General features: G+C 42.3%; 1 protein-coding gene across 6 annotated transcripts in view; it reads left to right on the top strand.

Annotated features, from left to right (window-relative positions):
* Positions 1-220: 220 nt before the first annotated feature.
* The window catches only part of MED10 (mediator complex subunit 10), a 39,181-nt gene continuing 24,859 nt past the window's right edge, over positions 221-14,542 (top strand). The window contains exons 1-4 of one of the 6 annotated variants that reach the window (XM_052703558.1): positions 221-394; positions 502-585; positions 1,812-1,914; positions 14,291-14,367. In XM_052703558.1, the coding sequence (XP_052559518.1) occupies positions 267-394; positions 502-585; positions 1,812-1,914; positions 14,291-14,367 (392 nt within the window). In that variant the 5' untranslated portion in view covers positions 221-266. Of the gene's footprint in view, positions 395-501; positions 586-1,811; positions 1,915-3,148; positions 3,979-14,261; positions 14,368-14,542 lie in introns of those variants that run through there. The other 5 variants (XM_052703557.1, XM_052703560.1, XM_052703561.1 and 2 more) reach the window with 5 other exon arrangements.

Raw genomic sequence — 14,542 nt, forward strand, 5'->3', positions numbered from 1 at the left:
TCCAGGGCAGGCAAGCACGGAGCTTAATTACATGGTTAATTAGAAATAGACCAGGAACCCCGTACCGATTTTGTATAATGTGAAAAACCAAGCGCGCATCGCACCCACCACAGCGAGATCAGGGCGGTGCGGGGGCTGCCGTACGGCGAGGGGGCGTGGCCTACGGGCTGGGGGGCGTGGCCTACACCAAAGGGCTCGGCATAGTCGCATTTCCTCCCGCTCCCCATCTGCGCATGCGCTGTGGCCCGGAAACGCTGTGACCCGCTATGGCGATGGCGGAGAAGTTCGACTCGCTTGAGGAGCACCTGGAGAAGTTCGTGGAGAACATCCGGCAGCTCGGCATCATCGTCAGCGACTTCCAGCCCAGCAGCCAGGCCGGCCTCAACCAGAAGCTGTGAGCCGCTCGCTGCTTTCGCGGCGTCTGTTGGCGGGGGTTGGGGCGGTGACGGGGAGCGAGGAGCGCCAGCTCTGTGCTAAGCGGCTCCGCTTTTCTCCCTGCAGGAATTTCATGGTGACGGGCCTACAGGACATCGACAAGTGCCGGCAACAGCTTCACGACATCAGCGTGCCTCTGGAAGTGTTCGAGTGAGTGGCTTCGCCCACACCGGAGCTCTGTGTCTCCCGAGTTACCGCCACGGTGCCAGCAGGCAGGGAGCGCTTCCTGCTTGCGGAGAGCTGGCAGGAAGGGGGAGGGAGGGCTCTGCACTGCAGCTTTCACGTGAAAGGCATGATCTAACTTAGCTGTTCCATTGCAAGTCCCGGCGTTGTTGTTTTGCTATGATCCAGCATTCATTTTTCTTGTCTCTTCCGTCTGTGATGAAGTTTCCCTTAACTGAATGCTTAATGCAGCAAAGGAAAAATAGGCTTATGCTGGCTGGTGCAAGTGCTGGTACTGCTTTTACTACCATATGTAAATTGCTCCAAAAGTAATGCTTCCTACTTATTTCTGTGGGAACTAGAATAGAGGAAAACAGTGCAGTAATGCTGATAAAGCAGATTCTCAGCTACAAAACACTACTTTACACCAGGGTCATTGCCGTTAGCTGTGTGTATTCACCAGTAGGCAGGAGCCTGTGTGCCACACTTGTAAACATCTGCACTGGTGGAGGTGACCCACTGTTGTCACTGCTGGAACACACCACCTCACTGTGCTTACATCCATTGTCTGGTGTCCATCAACGTTCAGCAAGTGTCAGTGGGTGCACTTATTCCTGCATGGAGGAGTTCCATGATACAACTTTTGTTTCATACATTCTTCTTTGTCAGGTTCAATGTTGTCAGACTGTGCCTCTGCTGCCATCTCTCACGTGTCAACAAAATGGTGGAGTATGTGGTGGGAAGATTCCACCTTTACTGTCACACCACAGGCATCCTCCTCTGAAGCCACTTGCCAACATGGTAAAATAAGAGACATTACTTTTGGAGCACCCCTCGCATGTGCACTCTCATCCTTGAATCACTGGGTGTCTTATTCCTATGTGCTGATTGCATGCTATGTATTAACAAAGCTGTTCTATGATTCATGCCCTTTTAGTTGCTTGAAGGGGAACCTTTCCCCTTGCTTTTACTTACTACTGTCTGTGAGGAGATGGATGGTTACTCTGTTTCAATACATTTTTCAGAACTCTAGGCTCTTTGTAAACAAACATTTACCTTTACTGTGACAGCTACTTCCTGGAGTTGTATTTTGGAAGTAACTCATTTAAACTTCAGAATAGCATCAAGAAAAAAAGCAGGATGAGTAATTTTGTTCCTTGGAGAACTTTCTAGTGCTAATATAATCGCTTAGGTGCTATCTTTTGTATTTTCAGATATATAGACCAAGGTCGCAACCCTCAGCTTTACACTAAGGAGTGCCTGGAGAGAGCTTTGGCTAAGAATGAACAAGTAAAAGGAAAAATTGACACAATGAAGGTAAAACCAAAAATAGAGAAAGTACTAATATAATAATGCATCTGGCCAGTTTTTTTCAGTAAACGTGCATGGTTTTGCTTGCACAGTTACCAAATTTCCCTATTAGGTGATTTGCGTTAGGGATTATTCTGCATCCCTGTATCTTAACAGGAATGCCTTTACAACCTGTTCTGAAAAGGAAACTTGTAGTTCACTCTATGGCTGGTGATACAGATGTTGCTATGTCTTATTCTAAAATTATGGAGGATGGGAGTTTGTGTTGCAGAATGTAGACACATCTGTGTATGTTTTAAGCATTTTTTTTCTTGATATAAAGCTCATTGCTCAAAGAAGTTGTAGGAAGAGTTATTCATTTCTAAACCAGGTGCCTGTACTTCTTGGAGGTGGAGCTATTTGTGTACCAAATCAAGTGGACATGTCCTTTATCAGCTTTGCATTTAAAAAAAAACATCTAAACAACTCTCCTTTACAATTAAGGATGTATGGACTGAAGCATCCAGTCCATAAACTTTTGAATGTTTATGGTTAGTTTTTAGGTGTCTTAGTTAAGCTGCATGGATTTAATTCTCATCTGTCGTCTTGTTCTTTTTGGGACATCTTGGATTGGTAATGGGGTGGAAAGAGGACGATATGCTTATCTTGAGTTTCAGTAATGTCACTTATTGTCTACTTCCTGCATCTCCTTGCATTGTAAAGGGAAATAAAGCACATTTTTTTTCGTGCTAGGAGATAAGAATGCAATAGGGAGGGTTTCTTGGTTTTAAATTGTCTCAGGAGTTTCATGGAAAGCATCAGAAAGGAAAGTGGTGGTAAAAGGAAGGAGGAAAAAAGTATTTTGAAACTTAAGTCTATGAGTCCAGAGTATTTTCATTTCAAATTGTGTTATTTTCTAAATTACAATATGTAGTAGAAGCTGCTTAGAGATGCAGAGGTCAGATCCTAGGCAGATATGAATATGCTAGAATTTATCAGAGGTATAATTATTCTAGTATTTTAGTTTGCCTGATACTTTGCTAGCAGACTTCATTTTAGTGTTTTCTTTTGAATTTTGTAAATGTCACTTGGTGGATTTTTTTAATACCATTGTCTTCGATCACTGAAATGTAGAACTGCTGTACAAAAGATTTCTATTAATTGGACAATATTACTTAAGAAAACCTAAGTCAGTGATGCAGTTGATGTGCATGCATACATATGTATATGTGTGTACATATATATATTTTTTTCTTTCCAGAAATTTAAAAGTCTATTAATTCAAGAACTAACCAAGGTGTTCCCAGAAGACATGGCAAAGTACAAAGCTATCCGAGGCGAGGATCCTCCTCCTTAGGTAGACCTCTGATAGCTCTAAAAATACGTCAATTCTATGAACTGGTGCCACTCTTAAGAAAAATGTCGACTGAAGTAACAGGGTGTCCAAAAACTTCATTAACAGCTCTACTAAAAATGGCAGTGATAGGATGTAAAGGAGCTTGATGATTGCTCATGGTTCTGGACTGAAGGTAATGCATCTTTCTGAAGACTTTCACTCATGGATTGCAGTTGAAACTTGTTGTGGTACTCTGTTCTTTCTTGAAAGATTTCAGAGATGTTTTGATAGTTTGCAGGCAATTATATGGCATTTCCTGCAGAGTGTGGTTTTGAAGCAGGAGATCATGGTGGTTGTTGCTGTTTTGTTTGGGATTTTTTTGCTTTCTAAAGAGCGTGCTCCAGGATTATGGGTTTCTGACAAATGCAGTTATTCTACTTGATTGTTTTTCATTTGTAAACTTTTTTTTTTAATTACAGTACAAACAATTGACTCTTATTATCTTGCCAAATTCTGTTGAACAGGAGCCTGTCATAGGCTCTAGTTTGCATGTGTCATAATGAATTGCAGCCAAGAAAACCTTGAGATATTTGTTTTGTTCTATAAGCTGCAGTGCAGATGGCTGATATCGAAAGGGAGCACATTCAGGATTAGCTCCTCAGCAATGTTGATATTTTGTATAATATTTCATGTAGACCTTTGTTAAATTCTAATTAGTTTCTGTAAGCAGGTTGAAGAATAAAAAAATTGTAAAAATGAAATTCTACTGTTTCTTTTGTGTGCTGCTCTTTAGAGAATGAATTGAAAGCTATAAAAAATGGCATTTTTGTTGGTATCAGTAATAGAAATGAAATCTGCATCAAAACTTGAAGATGATGTAAGCTTGGCATTTTGGCTTCCATGGTTGGTTGGTGGGGATCTTTGTTTTTTCCCTTGCATGCTCTTCCTGATTACCAGGGCTGGAGGAATTCTTGACGAAAAGCATATGGTTTGCACCTATCACCTCTGAAGATGGTAGACTGAATACAGGGCACAGGCAACGAAACTAAAACAAACAAAAAACAAAATAGGTAGGCTGTCCTTATGATTTGAATTCTGTGTCTACAAACTACAGGGTAAAGTGCAGGACCTGTTATTTGGTCTTGTCAAAGCTCATAGAGTTGGCTTTGTGAACCTGTGCTTGAGATGACAATGGATAGTCTAGATACAATGCTTGAGGAAACAACAACGAAGCATAATTTAGGAGGAAAACGTCTGCTTCTTTTTTCCTGCATAGCTGCATTTTTATGAGAAGATCCATAGGTCTTTGCTCTTTTCTGATGTTAGACACAAGAGGAGACCACAGTTTTGTAATTTGGTCAGCTAAATCACTTGCCAAACTTTACTTTATAGTCAAATGGTTATTTTTACACAGAAGATAGAAGCTCAACCAACCCCATCTGACCTCCCTGTCCTCTTGCCTCCCTAAAAAAAAAAAAAACCCAAACATGCACCTGGACAAAACCTCATCAACTTTCTAGAATCTCTTTCTTTTAGTAACAGGCATGACCTACCCTCCTGCTGTGCTCTGAACAGTGGTCCTGCTGGTGCACCATGCTCCTCTCTGAATGTTTTGCATATCTTGCCTCACACTGTAATCTGAATGGAGGCCTTGCTTTGACCCCTTGCAATTTTCTTGATGGTAGATGCAATTTGTTTCCAGGCTATTCTCTGAATGGTAGATATGACTTGATTTCTGGTTGTTCTCTGAATGTTGGCCCATGCTGCTGTCTCTTTGGTCGCCATCATGTGCCCCATGTCATTCTCTGAATGATGTTCACATCTGCGCTTCTCAGTGTTCTCTGAATGATAGCGGTGCCTGGGCCTCTTGTTCCCTAACCAATTGGCACACCTGGTCTCTACAGTTTCCTAGACACCTGGCATGCCTGGGCCTCTTGGCACTTTGTGGAGAATCCACCTCCGTGGTCTGAGATATCTTCATGTGGAAGACAAGGAGGTTTGAGGGGAACCTGGTGCCCCTTCCCTGGGGATGGCTACCCTATGTTATTTCACTATGTAGAAAGGCTGCTCTTGAGCGCAGGTACTGCCCCATGCCATTGCCTGACCAGTGGATACTAATGGGTGTCGTATGTGACCAGCCTCTCAGTGAAGAATCTGTTCTACCCTTACTCTTTCCCAATGTAGCTATATGCCATTCCCTCAGGCCCTGTCACTGTCATCAGGCAACAAATATCAGTGCTGCCCCTCCGCTCTCCTTGTGAAAAACTGCAGGCTGCCACGAGGCTGTGCCATGAGGCTGTCCCCTGATCTTCTCTCGCCCCACACAAAAATTCATTTGCTGCTCTATTTTGATCAAACAGAGAGAAAAGAACCAACATTATTACATGCTTGAACTCACTAAGGTTATGGTGAAAGGAGAAAAGAAGAAGTTAATAAAAATGCTTCTATTTCTCTCATTTATTTGGGCTCCGAATTTTGCAAACAAATGAGTTACAAAACTTACTAAAGAAATGCTGTTTCTGTTTGTCATTATGCTAGCAGCACAAATACTGCTGGATTTGCTTCATTGCCATGGCCTTGCCAGAGGATCTGGATGCCTGGCTGAAGTTGGGCCTGCCCTGCTTACCTTGTGGGGCCCTGTAGGACCCATCCCATGCTCTGCAGGCAGGTCACCACACATGGCTCCCTGTCCCTTACAGAGCAGTAGGTCCTTGTTCTCTGGCATTTATTCCCCCCCCACTGTAAATACATCCTACGTTACTGTCCAAATTATTTGGTAGAATGAAAAGGTATGGCTTCAAGTTGCAATTGAGGGAGGGTCAGGTTGGATGTTAGGATCACTTTTTCTCAGGAAGAGCAGTGAAGCGTTGGAACAGGCTGCTCAGGGAGGTGGTGGAGTCACCATCCCTGGAGGTGTGCAATAGAAGAGTAGATGTGGTATGCAGGGACATGGTTTAGTAGGCAACATTGGTGATAGGTGGATGGTTGGACTAGATGATCTTAGATGATCTTTCCAACCTTAACGTTCTATAGTTCTGTAATTATAGAGGTTTTGCATGGCGAATGCCGTTAGAGATTTGTTGGAGCTCTATTTCACACAGCGACATGTAGTAAAGAAAACGTCCCTTCATTTTCTGTGTAGACAGGAAAAAAGTGCTTAGAAAAACACTAATTTTCACGACAGTCCAGTGGTGTGTCTCAAGGTGCAGATTTATAAGGTGAATCAGAAACATAAACATAGGCCAAAGGAGGAGCAGCTGTAGGAGCGAAGCTGCACATCTCCACAGCCATTTCTCAGGGAGACTGGAGATGCTCCATGTGAGTGTTTGGAAAACATGCCAGCCTGAAACTGAAAGATCTCTGAACTGATTGAAATGACAAAATGTTTCAGAGCAGCATTAGCCTGCAAAGCTGCTCAAATCAATTTCATTCAGACTTCGTTAAAGTTAATTGTAATGCACTTTATCAGATGTGTTGAAGAGATTCTGAGGGTAGAAGCCCTCTGATCAAACCACTCATCAGAGAGGGTGTGAATGGCTTACAAGAAAACGACTTTTGTCTGCTAAGCAAGATGACCCAGCAACCAATTTTTCAGAGCCACTTCAATTGCTTACCATGAGAATTACAGGTTGCGATCAAGAAAGGGCAAACGCCAAAAAACCTCCGTGCATTTGTTCCACTTTCTGCCGAGCAGCGCTGGCTGCAGCTTTCTGAGCATCGTATCTCATTCACAAGGTGACCCCGCACACAAAACCTTTTAATTAGCCTGAACACTCAACCTGCTCCTCGTGCCCGGCTGTCAGGCCTCTGCCTTCTGCCGCCCCACGTTGCCATGGCAGCGGCCGGCCCACCAAGGTGCTGCGGGCAGCAGCAGGAGCTGCAGCCGGGGGTCGGGGCTGCTCCGTGGCAGCCGCGTGCTTCGGGGCTCCGTTCTGCTGCCGTTGCTCTCCCTCCACTAGCAGCCGCAATAAACCTTCCCCATTACTACATCAACAAATCCCCGGGTAGACGGCGCGTGTTTAATCACCTTCCTTTCTCACGGAGCGGTGCGCAGTGCCGCGTGAGGAGGCTGCCGCACAAAGGCAGGTGAATGGGGTGCGTGAGCGCTGTAAATCCATCTGCTGAGAGCTGCGGGAGAGCTGCAGGACCCCTCTGCTTTCCACCCGTCGACAGTCAGCATTTGGCCCCTTGTGCTGACGGTGCAACCGAAAGCAGAACCGTTTCATCTGATAAACTACATAATGGTCAGTTTATTACCGTGAAGCATATGGTGTGTATTCACAGTGTGCTAAAAACCGCAAAAGGTAAAAACAGACACTTAAACCTGAACGGGAATTCAGTTATTGGTGTATTCTTATATACTTCCCTCTCTTATCCTGTGTCTTTGGTTATGCTGCTCATTTTTTAACTTTATCTCCAGACTGTACAACAACCTTCACAATGCCCGAATACACTTTGTTGTATATTCCAGCACTACCAACTGGGAATGATTTTAATAAGTCACAATTCTGAATAAAATAATAATAACATTAATAGCATTCCAGGATGATTCCAGCAGCTTTTTTGGTGCTAGTTAACATCTATGTTGACCCACAATTCATTTTAGCTCATAAATCTCATAAGCATCAAACATGATGCTGTGCCTTCAGTAGAACATTGATTACTATAATAAATCTTTCTGTCATGTACTGACAACTACAGAGATACGGATCCAATAAAGAAAGGAGGATTGGAGTCATAGACATAAGCTTTAGGACTGGTGACATTAAGGCATCTCAAGACAAGGGGAAAAACTGAGGAAAGAAGGCACAAATTCGGTACATAAATTTGGATTAAAGAATTCTTATTTCTTAATTATGGTGTTGTCAGACTACTGTACAGCCAAAAAGAAGAAGCACTATATCAGTATAAAGTATATTTTGATTTCCTCTAAATAATACATAGTAGGCTGTAATTCATTCCTTAAATTACAAAATTTACTTAATCTTGAAAACAGTAACTATTATCTAGTTGCTTAGCAACTCAGACAATGCCAACATCCTTGGCCAGGTTGTATCTAGTTCCTTTTGTAAATTTCTGGAAGTATCTTTCATTTGTTTAAAGCTCCGTAACAGCTTCTCTTAAGCTTTAAATCCAAGACTGTTCCCTTGCTTTTCTCTGCACAAGAGATTAGCCTTGCTTCCTGGAACGTGGTTCCACAGAATTGAAAGCTGTAGTTTATTCAATATACTTCTTTGTCTCTTTAGTCTCAGAGAACCACTTATGGGAAGTGCAGTTGAATTCTGTTTTCAAGAATTTATCCACGAATGTTGATTTAAGGTTTACATTGTCTTTGTCCTGCATCAGACATTTTAGGAAATGCCAGACATGAGAAGAGAAATTGCTGAACATTGCCTGATCTAGCTGTGAATGTCCCTGTTAATTGCAAGCGAGTTGGACTAGATGACCTTTAAAGGTCCCTTCCAACTCTAAGAATTCTATGATTCTTTAACAAATAACAGAGTGAGCAGCTGACAAACTTTGCAGAATAACACCATGAGAAATGGCTGGATTTCAGATTGTTACGGGGAGCTACGTGAGAGGAGGGCAGGGTCCACAGGTACATGGAAGGGAATAGTAGGGAGCTGCTGGGGAGAACAGTCTTGAATGGAAAACAGTGCCTAAGTTACCATTTTCAGTAACACCATGTAAAGCCTAAATGACATAGGTTACAGTACCAGAAATACTGAATGTGGTTTGCCAAAATTAGGATCAGAAGGGAAAAAGTAGCTGGAGTCAGTTGTTTATTTAAGAGGAAAGAGAGAGGGATTCAGGTGGATGGGGAAATTATAAGCTTGGGAAAATTAAGGGAAATTTGGGAAAAAAGGGATAAATTAGGGCAATCAAGTATAAGAAAGCTGATAGATTATAAACATTTGATTGAGCCCTTGAGTCTTTCTTGTCTTCTTATTATATCCTGTTCTTGGCTATTTTTATTTTTGATGTAATCTCACTTTGTGTCCTATGTGAGGAGAGGTCTGTGTGTCAGCAGCTGCAGAAGGGGTCTCAGGTCATGGACCCACATGGCCAGCTGGGGAGTTTGGTGTGTGGACATTTCCATGTTTATGTGCATGAGTAAATCATTTCAACACAGACTAGCTGGCAAATAGCAGACCCGTGTCTGGAAAGTGTCACGGTTTGTGTAAATGCCTGGGTAAGGGCCTATAGCCAATGCTTGGGTCTAAGCAAAGTTTAGAGCCTGTGCTGCTATCAGAGAGACCTGTGTATGCACTGTGCTTGTGAATATGGGGAACGAAGGTGTGTGTCTGCATTAGTGAACTTTCATCATGATAAACAGGAGAGAAGGAACAGGACCTGGCTACCTGTGTTTAGTTTTATGTGAGTGATGTTACATTCAAGCAAGTGCCAGCAACTCCCTTCACAGTCTCGAATTTGGGTCATGCTGTAGCATTGTACCGGCAGCTTAAGGTAAACAAGAGGCTGGTGATCAGGGCTGTGGCCCTAGTGAGGTACGCACCTTCCATTTCTGATGAGGCCCGTCTCCCTGATGTAGCTGTTTTGTGGCTCAGTTGGCTGTCTCACATGAGGGAGTTCCAGTTTGGAGGGATGCTCAGTCCTTCACAAGTAACTCAGGTAACTAGTGGTGAGGGAAACATGATAAGGGCTTGGGGTTGCAATCTGCACGTGTGAAGTTGAGGACAAGGCAGACCTGGTGCTGTGAAGAGCTGTGTTAACCCATACCTGCGTTACAATGCTCCCCTCTCAGTTCCTCTTTGTACCAGATTGGACAGGATCAGACTAATGACTTTAGCAGGAACAGAACTTTCAAAGGCTGGAGATAAAGTGTTTTACACTGTTAGATTACGTGACTGTTTAACCTGGCATTTTCTGATCCAGACTCTGTAGTATATACTAACGGAGGGTTGGTGGAGAGAAGTATGCAGCAGTAAATTATTTGCTTATTCTTTTCTGAATTGCTTAGCTACCATGGAGATAAGCATAGCACAGATACCACGAGGAACTAATGTTATTCCCTCACATGGCATTCTACAGCACTGTGTACGATTATAAAGCTTTAAAAATAAAATATTTTAGGAGTGATTGAATTTAGGAATTCTAAACCTCAGACCAGTGAACAGTATTGACTTTCAAGAGAGAAAACTTAAAAAAGGCACACCAGGGACTCTGTCTCTGTATTTGAGCTTTTAAAGTGAAAACTGGAGAATAGGAATCTTGCCTTTGTGTTACTATTGTAATTCAGTTTATTATGTGGTATTTTGTTGTGGTTTTGCTCTATGTTTTATTTTGTTCTGCTTCAGTAGTGTTTAAACAACTGAGCAGGAAAAGGAGGTAGTGGAAAATTAATAACATTTTGATACTGAATTCTTGCTTTTTCCATGGGGGAACTTCGAGAAGGAGCATATCGACACCTGGAATCTCTGGTCTGGTTTCACAGCTGTAAAGAGGATATCTGCATGTGCAGGCTGCTGCTCCTGATTGTATTGGAGACTGGAGCTTGCATGACTTCACAAAATCATAGAGCTTATCCCCTTCGTGCCCTCTGTTCCTGTGGAAAGCTCAGCACCTCCATTTTGTAACAAACATTGAGCAGAGAAATGTGCTTTAAGTTCAGTCATGACTTTCCTTACAATCTAATGTGCAATCACTGCGAACACAAGAGGGTGGGGTGGAAGAACAGCATTCATTGGTAGCCAGTGACAAATGGCGATGGTAATAAAACTGGAAGCAACTAAGAAAGGTGCTGTTTGCAACAAGGCAGCAGCACAGCTGGCTCTTCAGCAGTCAAAGCTGCAGGGTGGCAGCATGCATACGGCATGTGGATTGTGCCTTTCTTCATCCTGGTGTTCCAGCAGGATGACAAACTGCAGTCACAAGGCACTGAAATGAATGGAGCAAAAGAAAATGGGCAACCACTTTGCATGATATTTTTGGAAGTTATAATAAGCTAGTTCCTGAGAGAAAAGATTATGCTTCTAAAACTGGTGACTCCTGAAGGGAATGAAATAACTGTCCTGAGGCAGCTGACTGTCACCAGCAAAGAAATTCAGAAGGCATGGTGAGGACTTGCTAACTGGCATCTCTCATTCTCTGTGTTATACACGAGTGTCCCATCCTCAGCTACTGATGCATGCACATGCTTATATAAGTGAAACTTAGGAAAGAAAAAAGCACTTTCCTTACCCACATGGTGATGTATTGGTTCTCATTACCTCCATTAGGTATGGATCTGGTTCTGGGAATATATTACAATCCTATTAGCTATTCACCAGGTTCTAGGCAAGTGCTCTCAAAAGTAAGCTATCATTGCTGTAAATGTCTCACTCAGTTATTCCATTCAGAATAGAACAGGTTGAAATGCCAAAGAGTTTCCAACCCAGAATGTCTTGTATTAAGACTGTTTCAACAATTTTTTATGGGATAAGATCTAGCAAACTAAAGGAGGGGGAACATGCATGAACAAAGAGTTGGACTGAGGAAGTAGGGCAAGGGGATTGGTACTCCCATTCTATTTTTATTATTCTTGCTGCAAAAAAAAAGCCTAAAATGATCTCTGTCCTCTCCTTTCACCTGCATTTATCATGTCCTGTCAAGTGCCTGAGAAAGTCGTCTGCTACCATCAGGGTACTTGGTTTTTTTCAGTCCAAATTAGCTGCAGCTAATTTGCAGCTTGAGAAACTGCCATACAATTTTATGATAATAATGTCTTAAAAGAGCTTTAAATTCAGATTTCCACAGGCAGAGGAACACCATTACTGCAGTGGAATTCCTGATGTCAACCTCAGGGTTCTTATTTAAGAGAGGTGGTGGCAGTGCCTTCTCTATTCACTGTGTTCTTCCTCTTGAGTTTCTGTCTACCTACCAGGTGGAATATTTCACAGATGTTTACAGAATATGAAGTGTTAGCATGTACATTTGGGCGCTTTTAGCCAAAGATTTCTGGGTTTAGGCATCAAGCCAACAAGATTTTAGAGAATCTAAAATTTCACTCTGGGCTTCTGGAGGGATTATTAGACAACACTTGAAAGCACAACTCTTGTAAATCTTGCCTCACTAATAAATCACCAGTACCACTTCTGCTGCACTTTGGCCTTCTCAGAAGGTAATCTAGCTATTCAAAGACCATGTCCCACTTAAGAAATACAGCAACAAGAGGAGTAGAGGTGGTACATTCATACAACCATGTAATTCAGAATACAGAAGGAAATTGCTTTTTAATTTCCTCCTTCTAATGAAATAACAGAACATTGGCTTCTGTGAATATGAATTGGTGTTTCTCCAGATTGGAAAACAGCTGAGCAGCTTGCAGTTTTCTACAGTTTTGTTAGTTGTGTTCACAAGAAGACAAACCAATGGCAAATTATTTAAAACATTTCATTTTGTTTCCTACTTTTTAAAAACTGCATTATTTTTAACATCTGAGAAACAAAAATTGTAAAAGTTTCCAGTTTTTAAGTGAAACTGTTTGTTTTAATTCCTGACATAAACAACAGTATCTGCCCTTTTCCTTTGACAGTCTTTGTGATTAGGAAGTGGCAACTTTGTTTTCAAATATCCCACACAAAGTTCCTGTAGAAAGTGAAGATTCCACGCATCAAAAGATCCTGGTCAAATTAAAGTGATTTTCATTCTCCTTTACAGTTCCTAAAAGCAGTGGTGAAAGAGGTCAAGAATAATAGTGAATATGTTGATGGCACCTGGCAGAGCAGGTTCTCAGCACATCTCCGTGCAGTTCCTGGAGACCTCCAGCTGTCCTCCAGGGACAGATTGCAGTCTTCAGTCAAATGCTTCAAACCTGTAGATGCAAAGTTGCTTGTGATTCTAAAGATGCGTCTGGCTATGTTCAGCTTTAACAGGGGCTCAGAAAGTTTCTTCTGTAGCTACTACTCTGATAGCTTCAGATTCTTATCTTGCTCTTTAATTGTGTCTTGCCTCTCTTCACTTGTGGCATCACTCCAGGTGCTGGGTGTGCCCTCATCCATGCAGCATCTGTTCCTGTATTGCAGAAAGCATTCAGTTCCCTGAGGGATTTGTGTGTGTACCACCTCTTCGCAGGAGAAGGACTTTGCAACATAATGAAATCTGTATTCTTTTTTATCTTTTTTTTTTTTTTTGGTGGAACTGAAGATGCGACTGTCTTCCTTGTAGCTCTGGGCAGCCTGGTCTGGTGGTTGGTGACCCTTCCCATGACAGGGGTGTTGAAACTAGCTGATCATTCCTGTCCTTTTCAACTCAGGCCATTCTGTGATTCTATGATTCTATGATTCCTTATACTAGCAACATGGTAGAGCCATAACTGACAGATATAATGATTTGTTCCATAATCATCACACATAACTATGTACATAAACTTTTTCATTTCAAGTCCTTGTGGTCAGAAACTGGTGAGAACCCATACACTAACTGGAAGAACTAATATAGAAACTTATCAGTTGTAATCGTTATTCTTCAAGTCAAGAAAAGGAAGAGTGTTTTGAAAAGAGTTCACAAGAGTTAAAGTCAAGGTCAATGTCATCCACTACTCTCCATTTGCCCACAAATGCAGTTACTTGATCAGAGAAGGCAGATAGATTTTTCAGGCATGGTTGACCCTTGGTAAAAGCATACTGACTCCTCTTTATCATTTCCTTCTCCTGTGTGTACTCAGAAATATGCTCTGGGGGCACTGAGGTTCATGGATTATGAAAGGGTAGAAGTGAGTCTGACCAATCTGTAGTTCCAGGTCTAGTCAGATCTTCATTGTAACTTTTAGTACACTTAAGATCTCTCCTGGCAGCATTGTTGATGTCCATGTGGATGAGCAGCAGGGGCTTATAGCCTGAGAGCCATGGCTGTTTCTCTGCTATATCTTGGACCTGAGCCCTTGATGAGCAATGAATCTTTCTAGACAGCAAGCCAAGTGGGCAGATGGGGACTTCTGTCCTCTACAAGCAGAAACCACCCACTACTGTCCCCTGCTACTTCCTTCTCTTGCTGATGTGTGGTTCAGTCTTGGCATCACGCTCTGATACTTCCCCAGATACGGCTTTCTGCCTCTCCTGCTACCAGGGCACCATATCTGTTCTGCAATTGTGGACTTGTGGGTGGAGAAGGAACTGCCGTCCTTGTGCCAGAAGTCATGTTAGGTGAGTCTATTTAATTCAGTTAAGATTTTTTTAAATTGTTTTCCTTTTGATGTTTTAAACTGGAAAAAATGAACAGATGCATTTGTACTACATTACTGCTTGTGACTAGACTTAATTCTTTAGTCAAATAATGACAGGAAAATTAGTTTACAATGTCCAAAAATGCATGCAACTC

The sequence above is a fragment of the Tympanuchus pallidicinctus genome, unplaced genomic scaffold, assembly GCF_026119805.1.
Source record: "Tympanuchus pallidicinctus isolate F22 unplaced genomic scaffold, pur_lepc_1.0 scaffold5, whole genome shotgun sequence".
Lineage (NCBI taxonomy): Eukaryota > Metazoa > Chordata > Aves > Galliformes > Phasianidae > Tympanuchus > Tympanuchus pallidicinctus.